General features: G+C 38.3%; 1 protein-coding gene across 4 annotated transcripts in view; it reads left to right on the forward strand.

Annotated features, from left to right (window-relative positions):
- Positions 1 to 17,724, forward strand: part of CEMIP2 (cell migration inducing hyaluronidase 2) — a 73,112-nt gene that overhangs the window by 43,836 nt on the left and 11,552 nt on the right. For 2 of the 4 annotated variants that reach the window (XM_045191331.2, XM_024555444.4), the window contains exons 14-19: positions 1,041 to 1,076; positions 1,887 to 2,042; positions 4,159 to 4,336; positions 5,587 to 5,802; positions 9,086 to 9,294; positions 15,511 to 15,693. In XM_045191331.2, the coding sequence (XP_045047266.2) occupies positions 1,041 to 1,076; positions 1,887 to 2,042; positions 4,159 to 4,336; positions 5,587 to 5,802; positions 9,086 to 9,294; positions 15,511 to 15,693 (978 nt within the window). The remainder of the gene's footprint in view (positions 1 to 1,040; positions 1,077 to 1,886; positions 2,043 to 4,158; positions 4,337 to 5,586; positions 5,803 to 9,085; positions 9,295 to 15,510; positions 15,694 to 17,724) is intronic. The other 2 variants (XM_045191336.3, XM_024555451.4) reach the window with 2 other exon arrangements.

Below are 17,724 nucleotides of genomic sequence, written 5' to 3' on the forward strand. Positions count from 1 at the left end.
TTTGAAAAACCCAGTGGACCGAAAGTACAGTGGTGGTTTCTGAAATGATGTTATTATTACTAATAGACAGGACAGGCTCTGAGGAAGTGTGCTAGCGGTAACAGACTGCAAATGTTTGGAATCGTCTCCTTTGACTGCTTTTATTGGAGCTGAACTTGTCTGGTGACATGAGAGTGGTTTGATGAGATGGAACAGAAACTGGGAATTTAACTTTATATAACAAACAGCGTCTATGTCAGAGAACTCAATAAAGATTTTGTAACTACCTGGATTTTTTTTTTTCATTTCTCTTGGAAACGCAAAGGTTTTTTTGATGCTCTTTTACTGCCATTCAAAACAAAAGTTGTCAATTCCACCTTAATAAGTGTGTTGACTTATGTCTTCATGACTCTAGGAAGCAAGCATCTCACTTTTTGCCATTTGTGTAATTTTACAAGTCTGATGTATATTGAGCTATAATTTGGTAGTCAAGAGTCTAGAGAAACTTTTGCAGGGCTGGCATTGACATTAGCTTCTTGGCATTTTATCATCATTTCTGCCATTTATCATGCGAAACATTGATATTATATTAAATCAGTAGAAATAGCTTGGGTATTAATGTTGAAAAGTTTTGAAGAGACTACCATGATTGTTTTTAAAACTAATTATAAAAATAATAATTCCAGCTAATACTTACATACTGCTTACTATGTGCCAGGTATTTTTCTAAATTGTTGAAATTAATCCATATGTGTAATGCTCTTAAGTATCCTATGAAGAAGTTTAAATTGTTATTTTAACTTATAGGTGAGAAAACTGAGGGAGAGTCAGGTTGAGTAATGTGCCCAACGTCACACAGCTAGTCATTGGCAAAGCTGAGATTTGAACCAGGTGCCTTCACTGTGCAGTCTGTGCTTTTAGGGTGAAACTTATTTTTGTGGTCTTGGAGAGTAAACATTGGAACCCTCTGGATTTTGTGACAATTAAATATTGAGAGAATACCTCCTCTTATATGATGTGGTAAATTAAAATGTTCCCCATCTTTTTTTTTTTCCTCACAGATTTGCAGATAATGGAATAGGACTCACCTTTGCCAGGTTTGTATTTTTATACTTCTCTGATTTTAAAGCTGTAGGTAAAGTGACCCTTAATTTAATTTAATTTTTTTTTTTTTTTTTTTTGGCTAACACACTGGAGTGTTAGACCATTTATTAGCATTAAAAAAAAAAGCACCCGCTTCCTGATACCACTAGAGGGCCAAAAGTACATTTTTAATGATAATTGAATTCACACCAAAGTAGTAGGTTAATAATAGAGCTGGAATTCCATAGAAGGGTAGGCCTATTGTTTGTTTGTTTGTTTGTTTGCTTTGCTTAGAAGAAAACACATGAGCATTGTATTAAAGATCTTAAAAAGTGTGGGAATAAAGAGGAAGGAAGTAAACATTGGGAGCACATTAAATATTTTCTTTCTTAGAAGTTGGTCAAATTTTTCAGTAGTCTTTAAAAACTGAATTTTTTTGTTACATATTATTCGCCCGATAAGTTATTCTTATTGCCATCTTAAATATGCTTGTCATTTAATTGTTGTATTCAGGGCGAGTTTATTGTCCTCATTTGTAATACTGTTGCTTGAGACTAAAATAATTGTTGCTGCTAAATTAAATTTCATTTGTTTAAATCAATTTGCAAACTACTAATTTACAATATAATTAATTTGTATTAATTTAGGGAAGGCAATATTTTCATAGTTTGGAAACACTTTCTGATAACTCAATAATTTGTATTTGTAAAAACTATGGGCTGCTTTGAGAATTTTTAGCTATTTAAGTTACAGCTTGCCTTCATTGGAGGGTTGAAATAAATTTCCTAGAGCTGGGTAGTTAATGATTATTCTTATTTTAACAGCGATGGAAGTTTCCCAAGTGACGAAGGTTCTAGCCAGGAGGTATCTGAATCTCTCTTTGTTGGGGAGAGCAGGAATTACGGCTTTCTGGGTGGTCAGAACAAGTATATAGGCACGGGTGGAATAGACCAGAAGCTTCGGACACTACCCAGGAATAGGTAAGCATTGCTTTACCAGCAGAGTGTTAAATTTAAACAATAAATGAAAACCTAATCCTCTGTAATAATTCTGGATGATTTGTTCCCACTGGGACACTTAACCTACCTTATTATTATTATAACTGTTATTATTGCTGTTACTATTTCTGTTATCCTTTGGAACTCCAGAGCATTAACTATTAAACACTTTGTAGATTTCATTAATAATTTTATAACAAAGGAACCTGTCTCTTTTTTTTTAGTTCCTTACTTAAGACCTTATATAAGCTGATGATTTTTTTTTTTTTCCTTGAGCCACAGAAAGTTGCCAAACCGTAAACTATGACATTAGGTCAGCGTTCCCTCAATTTGTGATGTTGGTTTTCAGAAATAGCCACTGGAAAAAGGAAATTACCTATTGAAAAGAGTCCTAGAAAATAAGGCGTGACAGATGCCAAAGCTGACTCAAAGCCTAACCACGGTTGTAAATTAACAGTGTTTCTGATGTCGAAGGGGACACGGGCGTAGACTTTTGGCATGTTTTCTATCAAAATAATCAAGAGTCATTAAAATAGCACTTGGCACTAGAAAGATTTTTCAGAGCTTTTAGGGAACTATTAACTAATTAATCCATCCTCAGTTCTGAGACATGGTTTATAGTTGTCCTCATTTTACTGGTGAGGAAACCAGGTGGAGAAAAACCAGTGTTCTAAAGGCCGTGTCTCAGAGCTAATCTCAGAATTCATGAAGCATCAGTTCCCTTAGTTATATGGACATTGGGCTAGGATGGGTCAGGGGGATGGGGCAAGGAGACTGTTAGCTTTGGGGGCATGGGGGTTGGTGGAAGGGCCGTACTCGCTTCTGGCAGAGGGTGACCTATGCTTGGCCCCTGTCCCTTGTGCTTGTCATTGGGGAAATATTAAATGTCATTATATGCTACACTCCATGTAGCACTTCTGTGAGTAAGGCCATGGAAGCTGGTAGGAAAGGAGCTTCATGGAATTTTAATAGCTAACATTTATTAAATGCTTATGATGTATCCGGCCCTGTTCTAAATACTTTATTACTCACTTAATCCTCAAGAGCCCAGTGAGGTGGATATTGCCATCATCCGCCTTATGAATAACTTCATAAAAGTAGCTGAGGTGGGATTTAAACCCTGTTACTTTGGCTTCACTTTTGTGCTTTTCACATTTAGGCTATAGCTGCCTCTTCCACAGTGTAGACTAAAGAAGAAATAACTGTATTGGTTGGGGTATGGGCTGCAGTGTGATGGCAGCCCATTCAATTTCATTTGACTGTGTCTGTACAACCTTTTCTGTGAAAGAGAACCATTTTGGGGTAGATCCTTAGAAATACATGAAGATGCATGCTTTTTTTTTTAGCCAGGCAATTTGATATTTTTTTCTAGCATATATTGTAAAACACTGCCAATTTGTAAACTAATTAGTTGCTATAGGAATCATCTGCAATGCCATCAGATAATTAATAGGGGAGAAACCTAAGGGATACAGAATATTATGGGTTTATACAGTAATTCTGGTTAATAATATATGATTAAAGTGTTTGTATTTGAACAGAAAGGAGGAAAATGGGTAAAACTAATCTCTAAATGTAGCTAGCCATAGTAAGCCTTCAGGAATTACACTTTTGTGCTTTTGACTGTATCATTTTACTTATTACTATCTTTTAGTGGCTCGAAAGGAGCTTCTTTCAGTTTAAGCACAGATTTCATCTTTTGTTCTCATGTTAGAGGTTTTGGAACCAAAACTAAAGTTATATGAGTTACTACATAGGTCTCAACTGGTTGATTCAAGGAAGCAAAAGTCACCTCTTCAGAGAGCCCTCCATTCTCTCCAAAATAGCATCTCTCCTCCCCTACCTAATGTATTACTGTGTTTTCACTGACTCCATAGCACTTACCTGTCACTATGCTTTGTTTCCCTGTTTATGTGCCCTTCCCCCCACAGTGTATATTTCAGTTGATTAGGCATCTTGTCTTGGTCACCACTGTGTTCTATAATTGTGTTTTGTGGATACAGAGTATTTAACAGGATGCGTAAAACAGATAATGTTAGTGAAGTGCTGTTCAGGGAGTGGGCCCGTGTGCATTAAACAAAACCTTGTATTTCAACAGGACCTTCCCAATTAGAGGCTTTCAGATTTATGACGGGCCCATTCATCTCACCAGGTGCACATTCAAAAAATATGTGCCAACTCCAGATAGACACACCAGTGCTATCGGCTTCCTCATGAAGAATACCTGGCAGATAACCCCCAGAAATAACATCTCCCTGGTGAAGTTTGGCCCACATGTAAGTATGTCCTTACGGTTCCTCCATGGTGACTGCAGTGAGAGGAGGAGGGGTAGCACGTTCCCACAGACAGAGACAGAGGCAAAGGATTCATACCAAGTCTTTACGACTGGGGGAGACACGTAATATATGCCGAAGAGACTCGTAATCTCCTTCACTCTGTCCTATTGAGTTCAAGGTGAGTCCCATGTGACCTGGGGTATTTTGTAACATTTAGGTAATAACTTGAAAAGAAAAATGACCTAAAGTGATAACATGGGGAGAGGGATTATAGAGTTTCATAAGAAAAGAGGACACGATTTGGGGAAATTCGTGTAATGGTCCGTGAAGAGATTTGGGATCTGTGTAGAATTTGACTTGTCTGGGTCTCTTCCTCTGGGGAACTACAGGATAAAAGGCTGGGAAAGGAGAGGGATACCGGCTGGTGTGAAACACATTGTTTTTAGTGAAGGGCTTTACTCGCTGCAGGCAGAGGGTGACCTGTGCTTGGCCCCTGTCCCTTGTGCTTATCGTTGGGGAAATATTAAATGCCATTATATGGAACACTCCGTGTAGAACTTCTGTGAGTAAGGCCGTGGAAGCTGGTAGGAAAGGAACTTCATGGAATTTTAATAGCTAACATTTATTAAATGCTTATGATGTATCCGGCCCTGTTCTAAATACTTTATTATTCACACTAAGGCAACACTTAGACTGTGTTTTAATTTAGGACTGTAGTTATTTTTTTAGTGGGAGGGGAGAGTTATATGAACAAGTAACTAAAGCACTTGGAGAGAAATAAAATGATTAACTAGCTTGGAAGTCAAACTTATATTTTTATTTAATTGAGGTATAATTTGATACAGGCAAGTGCACAGACCTAACATATAAAGTTTATAATTTTTAACCAGTATGTATGACTGCTTAATTCCTTTTCCCAGCACCATTCTAATTTCTCTTACTATAGATCAGTTTTGTCTGGAGAGCAGGTAATAGTTTTTAATTAGAAGAAAGGTAAACCGCTGAAGATGACCTTTAACCTTTGTTAATTGAACTCCACAAGGCTTTGGAAATTTTTTCCTCCGGACCAGGTCATATTTAATGGAAAACTTTGATGGACTGGGTGCCTTAGGTGACAGCTATGAAGTGTGACTCCGCACTGCTTTAGTCTGAAAGCAGTTGGGATGGATATGCAGTGGGACCCTTGTAGGGGTGCTGACTGAGACTGCAGCAGCCTCGTTTTGAGATGTCCTTGTTTCTCATGCCATCAGGTCTCTCTGAATGTCTTCTTTGGAAAGCCTGGCCCCTGGTTTGAAGATTGTGAGCTGGATGGTGATAAGAACTCCATATTCCATGACATTGATGGCTCCGTGACAGGATACAAGGACGCTTACGTGGGAAGAATTGACAACTACCTGATCCGCCACCCTAGCTGTGTAAATGTTACCAAGTGGAACGCGGCGGTCTGCAGCGGGAGCTATGCCCAGGTAGGCCAGTGCATCAGGACCCCTGGCTCCTTTCCAGCTCCTGGTGTCACTGCTTCTACGAGGAGTGCTCTTCAGCATGATTGATACTTTCCAAAGCCTGATTTTCTTTAGAAAAAAGAAAAAGAAAAAATTCAATAGGAACCATGAGTTCACAGAATTGTTTTCAAGCTCCCTGACTCCAAACCAGTTCAACAAGTCAAATCATGAGTCCAGGAGACGCGAGATGATTTGCCCTGGGTTAAACATGGTTGGGATGTCGTTGGGGTGGGGACCTGTATTTCCTGAGTCTTAGGCCAGGGTTTCACCATGTTACAGTTCTGCCCCCAGAGAGGGAGCTTTATTCTTTGCTTTCAGAGACATCATCTGTATTAAATATGGGAATCTGAATTTGGGGCCCGAATATCAGTGTATCACATGGGAAGTGAGGTGTTCCCAGAGACAGCTGGGAATCGGAAATGAGTGGACAAGGAGGAATCCAAGGCAATTCTTTGAATTATATTATGATATACTATCTATTAATAGGAAATCACGAATGGGATGGTATAGATTGGGAAACACCTCTTTGGAAACGTTAAGCTAGTGTGCATTTATTAATTGGATGCCCAGTATGAGAGGACAGACTCATTTGGAAGGTAGTGTGTTAGGAGCACAGATGCTTGAGTCACACTCTCTGGGTTTGAATCCTGGCTTTATTATTTCCTTAAATACGAGTTGAGCAAGTTAATTAACTGCTCTGTGACTATGCACAGTGAGGATAATACTAGTTCCTCTCATACAAGGCTGTTGTGAAGAAAGAATGCATGGCTACATGTAAAGCATTTAGCCTGCAACCTGGCACATAGTGAAGTGCTTGCTGCAATTAGCATTATTTGAGGAACAGAGCTCTAAGTTGCAATAATGATTTTAATAGAGCTATTTGGATGGATGGATGGAGAGGTTACAGACAGGGGTACCAGTTACTCAGAATGTTGAAAGGAGAAAAGTTTTATTTCCATATTTTATACAATTAAATGGTAGGATTTGATATTATACATCAAGGAAGGAAAAAGATAAAGGAAAAGAAGAATTAGAGCATGGACAGGAGAATTAAGGGAACAGCAAGGGATCTTCCAAGGGGAATTGGCCTCTGATAGTCCCAAAGGCAGGAAAGAAGCTTTCCTTGTTGGTTTGCTGCTCAATGCTCTTATTTTTAAGGGGGGTTCTTGGAGAAGGACTAGTCTGTGATGAAGCCCTTTTCCTGAGCTCTGGCTACTTTGCCAGTCAAGGGTGTGTGTGGGGGCTTCTGTGTTTCCACTTCTTGAAACCTCTTAACCACGGATGCCTTTTGTAGTGGGAGCTTCTTGGAGCAGAATTCTTTATTATTCCTCTGATTTTTGGATCATGATTGCTAAAGAATGTTATGATTCTTAAGTTAAAAAAAAAGAACTTTAAAAAGATTTTTAACTATTGACAAGACAAAGGACTTAATAGGGATAAAGACTGGAGAGATTTTGTGGTTTTTTTTAATGTAACATTAGCTTCTTTGTTGTGGGATTTCCCATTCCTGTATGTTTTCTTCTTAATCATAATCATCCCTTAAAATTAAGTTGACTCATCAATATCTAGGAAGTGATAGAAATTCTAGAATTAAAATAACAAAAACAAAGGTTTTAGTCCTTTTGTAGCTGCAGTTTTATTCACATTTCTTGCTGTTCGTCTGTACTTAAAGGTGCGTTCATGTGTCTATCTTAAAAGGATGGGTGCTCACCAAGGAGAACTTTTCTATTGTAAAATTATTACCAATGGGTCTTTAAACTCTTGGGTTTGCAATATGTTTTGAGACTGTGAGCCAGATCTCTCTATCTTACAAACCAGGGTAGTAATTCCATTTTTTTTTAAGATGAAGATTTTTCCCAGGAGGCTCTGGGAATGGGAGGACCACAGGTTAGCAATCTTCTTCTGAAAATTTGGAATTTGGGTCGGGATCTCCCATCTGCAGCTCTTTGTTGTTACTGAGCTAATGGACGATACTATATACTTTTAGGCCAAAGATAGAAGCAACCGAATGTCAAGACAGAACAAACATTATTTAGCTATTTGTAAATTTATTTTAATGGAATGTCTGCTCTTTGATAACCCAAGAGGTAAAAGAGCTCAGGAAGAAAGGTGGTAACATAAGGAGAATTAAGGTTACATGTGCTACTTTAAAACATTGTTGGATTTGGAAGGCGACAGGAGATATATATGTATATCTCCTATATTTGTGTAACTTATATAAAAAGTATATTTAATTGTATATATAAACATTTAATTATATATCATAAATCTATTTAAATAACATATATAATATGCTCAAGTATATATTAAAGTATATTTGAATAAAGACAATCTCAAGATACATTTTTCTGTCTCTCTATTTTAAATCTTTAAGTGGTGTCAGTAGGGAAGAGTATCACATGGAAGTAGTCAAACATGAATGAGTTAAGAAGGTTTTCTGTCTCAAAGGATGTATATTTGAGGAATTAGTTATGGGCAAAACTGTCGAAATGACCAAAAGAGAAAAATAGAAGTATTGTGGCTTAAATGCGATATTTGGCAGATGTTTTAATACTTCTGGGGAAATCTGTTACAGGATACTCATTTGTTTTAGAAAATTGTTCTGAGGTTTGTTCTTTGGAGGATGCATCCGGGCAAGGCTTTGTTTTGGCCCAGCAAGGGGCTCAAGTGCCACTGGAATAAATTCAGGACTTTCAAATAAGTCTCAGTTTAATATGTTTTTCCAGTTTTTGCAGAGTGCTTTATAACCTCCCTTGTTTTTTGAAGGGGTGAAAAAATGACTTCTTGGGCTGATGTAGGTCATGGAAAAATTGAAAGCCAAAACTAGGGTATTTACATTTTCCCTCTCTTGTTTTAGAGGAAAGTCTCTTAGATTTGAGTAGAGGGTATCAGTTTTCACATTCATTTACTAATTTCTTGTATGTGTATTCTTCAGTTGAGGGATTTCTCTGACAGGCTACATAAGCCACAGAGATTTTATATTCTGATGAATAAGCTGGCCCGTTGTGGTGGAAGAGATGATGACAGTCTTGGCCAGCAGAACGCATGGTCTGTTTTTACCATTTCAATTTAAGCAGGCTTCATTGTAAGTGAGGCTTATGATGAAGTTGGCTACTACTCACTTAGTCTGGCACAGGTCACTGAATCTTTCTTTTGAAAGTAGAGACACTTACATTTGTGCTGGAAATGTTTTTAGCTCTTTAATTGTTCGTGCTCTTCCCCTTAATTCTTAATTCATTTCTTAAAGGTCTATGTGCAGACGTGGAGCACTCAGAATCTGACTATGACCATCGCACGAGATGAGTATCCATCCTACCCGATGGTGCTTCGGGGCATTAACCAGAAGGCTGCCTTTCCACAGTACCAGCCTGTGATCATGCTGGAGAAGGGCTACACCATTCACTGGAGTGGGCCAGCACCGAAGACTGTGTTTCTGTACCTCATAAATTTCAACAAGTATGTTTCCATTACTGTTATTTCAAATAGTTGAGCAAGTAGGAATTTAGTGGAGAAAAACAATAAGTAACAACGCCAATTTCATGAGCTTCATTCCTCTCATAGGGAGGCTGTACCTTTTATGTGGATGAGGTTAGAGATTACACAAATTGATTCTGTTCATTTTAAAAAGCATTTCTCTTTTTCTGTGGTCAAGATTTTGTGTACAGAAAGCCATTTACCAATCAATAGTTTCTAATATAGTCTGCTGAACACTTTAATTCCCTTTAGTTGGGATGGGAAGTTTGTTTTTTTTTTTAAGATTTTTATTTATTTATTTTTAGAGAGGGGGAAGGGAAGGAGAAAGAGAGGTAGAGAAACATCAATGTATGGTTGCCTCTTGTGTGCCCCTTGCTAGGGACCTGGACTGCAACGCAGGCATGTGCCCTGACTGGGAATCGATCCAGTGACCCTTTGGTTCACAGGTCAGCACTCAATCCACTGAGCCACACCAGCCAGGACAAGGATGGGAAGAAGTTTTATGTGGGATCTGAACTGAGCAGTTGGTTACCTAGGAAATAAGAGGATTTTTTTTTTTTGAGGCCAAGGTTAGATTTGACGGAAGAGACAGTGGTGTGATTGATCGGTAATGTCTGCCATGGGTAAGAGGTGCAGCATGAATGCCAGGTATTTACCACTCCTGCCTGAAAGCATTTTCTGTCCCTTCTTGATTTCTCAGTTGTCTGCCAAGTAATATCACTTACAGTCAAAGGCTCTGTTTTTACATTAATTTACTTAAGTGTTTACTGAGTGCCAGAAAACGACGAGTGAGAAAAGTACTTGTCCTGTAGGAGCTCACAGTAGACAGGTAGAAAAAAACGTGAGAAAATTGATAAACCAATACAATTTTGTTTAATGGGTAAAGAGTAAAGTAACTAATTCTGCCTAAGGGAGTTGGGCCAAGCTCTGCTGAGAGAGTGATACTAAGTGATCTGTCTTGTTACAAAAGCAACAGAGCTGGAGAAGGACTAGTTCTGTTCAGGGACTGATGGATACAGTGTGATGGGACCGTAGGGTGTGTGAGGGGAAGTGACAGGAGGTGAAACTAGAAAGGATGGAGGGTACTCTTTTGAAAGGCAGAGTTAAATCAGTCCGGATCTGTGTGATGGCTAGCCCTTGCGACTCCATGAAAGTGCTCAGATAAGAGGTGGACGTAGAACATGTAGGAAGTCAGTTCTGAGCAGGTCGCTTCCAAGGATCGGTGGATGCCATGGTGGATGCTCTTATTCTGAGATGTGAGGTCCCTGACCCAGGCTCTCCACCCAACCATTACTGTTTCCCTATGCCACTTGTTGCTGCTTTTCTGTCCTTGATGGAGAGTCTCACCCCCACCTGCTGAGTCAATAAAGCCACAAGTCTCAGCACTCGTCCTTCTCACTTCCTTTTTCCCCATCTCCCCTCTCATCAGTGCCCAAACCTGGGTAGTTTTGTGTCTTCAGTGTGGTTCCAGTCTCTCCACTTCTTTCCACCCCCACTGTTTGTGGCTGAGTTTAGGCCATCATCATCATTTGCCTGGGTCCTGCTTGTTCTCCCACCTCTAGTCCTTAGTCCACATTGTGTCCAGGGTGAGGTTTCTAAAAGCCAACCCCGATATTACCACTCCCGTCAGTGAGCCACAGTGCAGTCAATGAAAGAAGCAAGTGAGGTCGGAGAGGACCGATGAGAAATATCAAAGAGTGATCGCTAATCCAAAAACTTACATCTGGCAGGTTATGAATTGTAGGCGATATATTACAACCAAATGGTATGTAGGGTTCTGTCAGTGTCATGCACAACTTTTGAATAAATACCAAGTAAAAATATTTTAACGTGAAAAAAGGAGGAACCTAGAAGTTTCAAAAATCCACATGGCCTTAAAGTTCAGTCAAACTCTCCCTGTTTAATTAGCTGAAAATTTGTAAAAATTACATCATGGGCAGAGGCAAGAGGAAGAGATGGACAATCGTATTTTTCCAAATTTAATATTATTGTAGAGAGGTCATAGATTTTGTCATAGTGTCACATCTGAAAATAACACTTTAAAAGTTATAACAGCTGTACTTATTCATTCAACAAAATGAGGAAAATGCAGAAAAACATGAAGAAAATTGAAGGAACCTATAATTCTCCTGAACAGAATAGGCATTATAAACATTTATAGTGTTCTCTCTCTCTACCCTCCAGTGTTTTCTGAGCATGTGATATATTGAAATTGATTTAACTACTCCCTTCCCCCATATAAACTTAGGTTGTTTTTCTCCTGCCCACCCCTCCCTTTGCTATTGTAAATATATCACAGCCCTGTCTGGTGTGGCTCAGTGGATTGAGCGCCAGCCTGTGAACTGAAAGGCTGCCAGCCTTTGCCTGGGTTGCGCTCCAGGTCCCCATTTGGGGGCGTGTGAGAGGCAACTGATCAATGTGTCTCTCACACATTGCTGTTTCTCTCCCTCTCTTTCTCCTTCCCTTCCCCTCTCTCTAAAAAGTAAATAAGTAAAATCTAAAAGAAAATGCAGACAATTGTAATGGAATGAAAATAAATAAAAATTGATAAAAAAATAAAATAAATAAACCACAGAGAACATTTATTTTTTTAAATTTTTATTCTGTTAGAGTTGTCCCAATTTTTCCCCCTTTGTCCTCTTCCATCCAGTGCATCCCCTGCTCCCATGGTCCATCCCACTGTGTTGCCCTCGGGTCATTCATACATATTTTTTGATCAATCCCTTCCCCTTCTTTCCACCATCCCCACCCACCACTCTTTCCTCTGGCAGCTGTCAGTCTGTTCTTAGTTTCCATGTCTCTGATTCTGTTTCGTTCTTAGTTTATTTTGTTCATTAGATTCCTCTTATATGTCAGATCATATTGTATTAGTCTTTGACTAACTGGCTTATTTCACTTAGCATAATAGTCTCCAGTTCCATCCATTATGTCACAAAAGGTGGGAATTTCTTCTTTCTTTCTGCTGCACAGTATGCCATTGTGTGAATGTACCACAGTTTTTTAATCCATTCATCTACTGATGGGCACTTAGGCAGTTTCCAACAGTTGGCTATTGTACGTAGTGTGGCTATGAATGTAGAAGTATATAAGTTCTTCTGAATTGGTGCTTCGGGATTCTTAAGGTATATTCCCAGCAGTGGAATTGCTGGGCAAACGGCAGTTCCACTTTTAATTTTTTGAGGAAATTCCATACTGTTTTCCACAGTATCTGCACCAGTCTGCATTCCCACCAACAGTGCACTAGGGTTCCCTTTTCTTGACATCCTTGCCAGCACTTGTCTGTTGATTTATTAATGGTGGCCATTCTAACAGATGTGAGGAGTTATCTCATTGTGGTTTTAATTTGCATCTCTAATGGCTAGTGATGTTGAGCATATGTCTATGGGCCATCTGTGTGTCCTCCTTGGAAAAGTGCCTATTCAGGTCCTTTGCCCATTTTTAAATTGGATTGTCTTCCTGGTGTGCAGTCATGTGAGTTCTTTATATATTTTGGAGGTCAAACCCTTGTCTGATGTATCATTGGCAAATATGTTTGCCCTTTTCATTTTGATCTTGGCTTCTTTAGCTGTGCAGACACTTTCTAACTTGATGTAGTCCCATTTGTTTAATTTTTTCTTTATTTTCCTTGCCCTAGGGGGTGCATCAGCAAAAATATTGCTATGTGAGGTATCTGAAATTTTATTGCCTATGTTTTCCACTAGGACTTTTATGGTATCACAACTTATATTTAAGGTTTTTTTTAAATCAATTTTGAGTTTTTCTGGTGTATGGTATAAGTTGGTGGTCTAGTTTCATTTTTTTTGCATGAAGCTGTCCAGTTCTCCAACACCATTTATTGAAGAGTCTATTTTTTTTATGTTTTTTTAATGTATTTATTGATTATGCTATTACAGTTGTCCCATTTCCCCCCCCACTCCACTCCATCCTGCCCACCCCCCTCCCTCCCACATTGAAGAGTCTATTTTTACTCCTTTCTATGCTCATGTGCCCTTTGTCAAATATTAATTGACCATAGAGACATGGGTTTATTTCTGGGCTCTCTATTCTGCTCCATTGACCTAGGTGTCTGTTTTTAAGCCATTACCAGGCTGTTTTGATTACAGTGGCCTTGTAGTATAGTTTGATATCAGGTATTGTGATCTCTGTAACTTTGTTCTTCTTCCTCAAGATTGCTGGGGCTATACAGGGTCTTTTTTGGTTCCATGTAAACTTTTGAAGCATTTGTTCTAGGTCAGTGAATTATGCCATTGGTATTTTAATAAGAATTGTGTTAAATATATAGATTGCTTTGGGTATTATGGACATTTTAATGATGTTAATTCTTCCAATCCATGAACAGGGTATATGCTTCCATTTATTTGTATCTTCCTCAGTTTCTTTCTTCAGTGTTCTGTGGTTTTGTGGGTACAGATCTTTTACCTCCTTGGTTAAATTTATTCGTAGGAACTTCTTTTTTGTTGTTGTTTTTGCCATAGTAAATAGTATTTTTCTCTTAGTTTCTCTTTCTGGTATTTTGTTGTCAGTGTACAAAAATGTCATTGATTTCTGAATATTGACTTTGTAGCCCTCTCCTTTGCCGAATTCACTTACTAGGTTGAGTAGTTTTCTGGTGGAGCTTACAGGATTTTCTTGGTACACTGTCATGTCATCTACAAATGACAGTTTTACTTCCTCCTTTCTGATTTGGATGCCTTTTATTTCTTCATCTTGTCTGATCACTGTGGCTAGGACCTCCAGTACTTTGTTAAGTAAGAGTGGGGAAAGCACACTGAAGGCAGACACCCTTGTCTTGTTCCTGATCTTAAGGGAAACACTTAGTTTTTGCCTTTTGAGTATGATATTGGCAGTAGGTTTTTTGTATATGGCCTTTATTATGTTGAGGAATGATCCCTCTATTCCCACTTTGCTGAGTGTTTTTATCATAAACGGGTGCTGTACCTTATCAAATGCTTTTTCTGCATCTGAAAAAGCAAGTTGATATGATCATGTGATTTTTGTCTTTCATTTTGTTTATGTGATGTATCACATTTATTGATTAGTGAATGTTGTACCATCCTTGCATCCCTGGAATAAATCCCACTTGATCATGGTGTATGATCTTTTTAATGTATTGTTGAATCTGATTTGTTGGTATTTTGTTGAGGATTTTAGACTTTATGTTCATCAGAGATATTGGCTTATAATTTTCTTTCATTGTTGTGTCTTTACCTGGTTTGGGGATTAAGATAATACTGGCCTCGTAAAAAGAGTTTGGAAGTCTTCCCTCTTTTTGAATTTTTTTGGATTAGTTTGAGAAGGATAGGTGTTGAATCTTTGAATGTTTGGTAAAATTCGCCTGTGAAGCCAAGAACATCTTTTTTAAGTATATTTTGGTCTGCATTTTTAATTATTCTTTAGTGGGATTAGTGGGTGGAACCTATGTGAACAATTTTAAGGCCTTGCTACATATTGTTTAAAAATTTTTGGAATGATTTAGGTTCTGGAAATGGATAGCGGTGATGTTTGCACAACTTTATGGGTATACTTAATACCAGTGAACTGTACGGCTAAAATGGCTAAAATGGTAAATTTTATATTAAGCATATTTTACCACAATTAAAATATACCCCCTAAAAGCAAACGATAAAAAGGGGAAATATTTTAATGGTTTTAAAAAGTATTAATTTTATATCTAAGGATTTTAGGTAAGAAAAAAGACTGTGGCAATTTGGTCTCATGCATCAAAAGCTGTAAAAATATACATACCTTTATGTTCAGATTTTACCACTAGGTATTCATCCTAATATAATAATAAAGATAAAAATTGATTTAAGAACAAAAAGATTCTTTGGAAAGATTTTACCAGTGTGTACTTCCACTGTCGGGCCACCCCAACTATCTCACTTATTGGTATTATCCGCTGGCAGAGTCTTAAGTCCATTGTGTTCAACTTCTACTCACATTCCTGCAAATCCTGTTGAAACCAGAAGGTTACTGTGAGCCATGCAATTGTTGTAAATCTATTGATGGAGGCATTTGGGTAACATTTAAAGGTGGATGATTTGTTGGTCAGGGTGCAGGACTTCCATTGTTAGTGGCTCAACATGCAGCAGACATTTAAGAAGAAAAATCATGGCTGATATGTACATATGCTTTAATGCCCAAAGTATATTGGCTCAACTGTGAACTCATTTTTTAAAAATTTTCTCTCCTTGATAGGAATGACTGGATTCGAGTTGGCCTCTGCTATCCATCAAACACAATTTTTCAGATTAGTTTTGGCTTTTTACAGCGGCATAATGGCTCCTTATCCAAAATGGAAGAATATGAGGCTGTGAATTCACTGGAAGAATTGCAGAAGAAGCAGTCTGAGAGGAAATTCTATTTTGACTCTGGCACAGGGTAATTCAGTGTAACTAGTGAACGAGAGTTGTTGCTATTTTTCTTTAATGGTGAAATTACTAGTTCTTCAGCCTAGCTAAGGATAGGCCATGATGTGACGGATCTTTAGACAAGCAGCTGATGCGGGTAATTCTCTGCTCATCCACTATTAGAGGCTTAGAGGACTAGAGTGACTCATAATTATAGTTGGCAGTGGGAAGTGAGTGAAGATGTTTTTCGTATGCCTATGAAAGCGATTTAGAGAGAGAAATTATCCTTGTCAATAAAGAAACAGTAGGTTCAATTGAAACTTAAACATTTCTTTTCCATAACAACTCTTTTAGATGATTATTTGCATATGATATAATTTATATTTCAGTGAAAGCTTTTTTTCCCTTTAAAGCTATCTCTCAAGTTGACCTTGAGTTTTAAAACAAAATCACTGTATAACCATGGCATGTTTGCTTTCAACTTTCTCTAGGCTGCATCTTTCCACTTTTTAATTCTAATCCTGTTCACCTGGGGTCCTGTTGGCTTTGTCTGCTCTTATCCAGTTACAGTCTCTCAGCCTTTGGGTGATGGTAGGCTCAATCTCCAATCTCCATACTCTTGCAGCAACTAGCATGCTCCTTAGCCATTCCTTAAGCTGATATTCCACCTACACGATGTTGCCTAGGTACCATTGTAAAGATACTAATGTAAATGAGTTGCATTTCTTCTGCAAATTCATAGACCATTGAAGGATGTGGGCATTTAAAGTAGGTAATTGGAGAGTGAAAAGTTTAAATGCCAAAAGTCCTATTGTGGGATATTTAGTGTACCTTTTGACATAGCCCAGAAGTTCGGTCTAAGGTAACTAAGAGAGTGACACTGGGGTGAACTCTTGAGGAATGAGTAGGAGGAGATGGGAGAAGAAATGGGTGAATTGTCCCAAGAACAATGTGGATAAACGCATGGAGGCCTGGAAGAACGTGGCATGGCATGTCTGGGGGAAGACAGATGTTCAGATTGGGTGAGGGTGGCAAGTTTGATCGGGGGAACAAGGTTGGAGATTCAGTCAAGTTCCTTGTTAGGCTTTGAATAAGATGCAACTTATTTGCCCTCCAGGGTCTCTCCAGCAGCCAGTGTGAGTAGCTTAAGTCTTTTTTTATCATAGTTGTCTTTGATTTTCAGTTTGTGATTAGACTTAACGTACTTGGACTTTTAATCTATACATGGCAGACCGTCCATGCTCTCAGTTGATTTTTCACAAAAACAAATAGAACAACCAAATTTGTAAGGACAGTCTGGTGATCACAAATTAATGATATTAAATGTGTAAAAAGATGGGAAATGTGTTATCATCCGGGTATTCCTGGAATCCCTCATCCTTTGGCATTATAATTCTTTTTAATTCTATTCATTTTGATGACTTTAATTATACATCAGAAGGCCCATGCTAATCAGGTGTGTGTCATTCCTTATATATATATGTTAAAATTACTGGATGTTGGGACAATGGCTGAGTTTTACCTCATAGTTGCTACTTTGCATTGTTCATTGACCTCATATTAAAATGTGAGTTCTTGATCTTCAGTAATCCATCACATCTGATCAACCTTGACTTCCTTTGCTTTAGGAGGACTAGGTTAGCCGAGGCGTGTTGGACTGCTGCCTGGAAGTTACTTCTCCATTCATCTTGGCAGTAGGAGGATCATTCGGAGTCCGTGGGGTTGCTCATTTCATTTGATTTTGGCCAAAATACAGACAGAAGGACCTCAGGCCCATCTGAGCTTAGTAAACACCACAGGAATTGATTTCAAACTATTTCTTAGTCTAAGCCAAATGAATCACAGTTTCTGTTTTTATTTGAATTTTGTGCTTTAAACTAAAGTGATTTATAGACCAGAAAAAAGAGAGAAACAAAGAAAGAAAGAATAAACCATGCTAGTGGACCAAATTCTAAACTCAACACAAGTATAAAGTGTTCTAAGGAATTCTTGAGCCAAGCCATATTCCATCCTTTCAAATCACCTGTTGAATTAATACAAACCAGAAATCAGCTTTGTTATC

Source organism: Desmodus rotundus, chromosome 1 (genome assembly GCF_022682495.2).
Source record: "Desmodus rotundus isolate HL8 chromosome 1, HLdesRot8A.1, whole genome shotgun sequence".
In the NCBI taxonomy this organism is placed as follows: domain Eukaryota; kingdom Metazoa; phylum Chordata; class Mammalia; order Chiroptera; family Phyllostomidae; genus Desmodus; species Desmodus rotundus.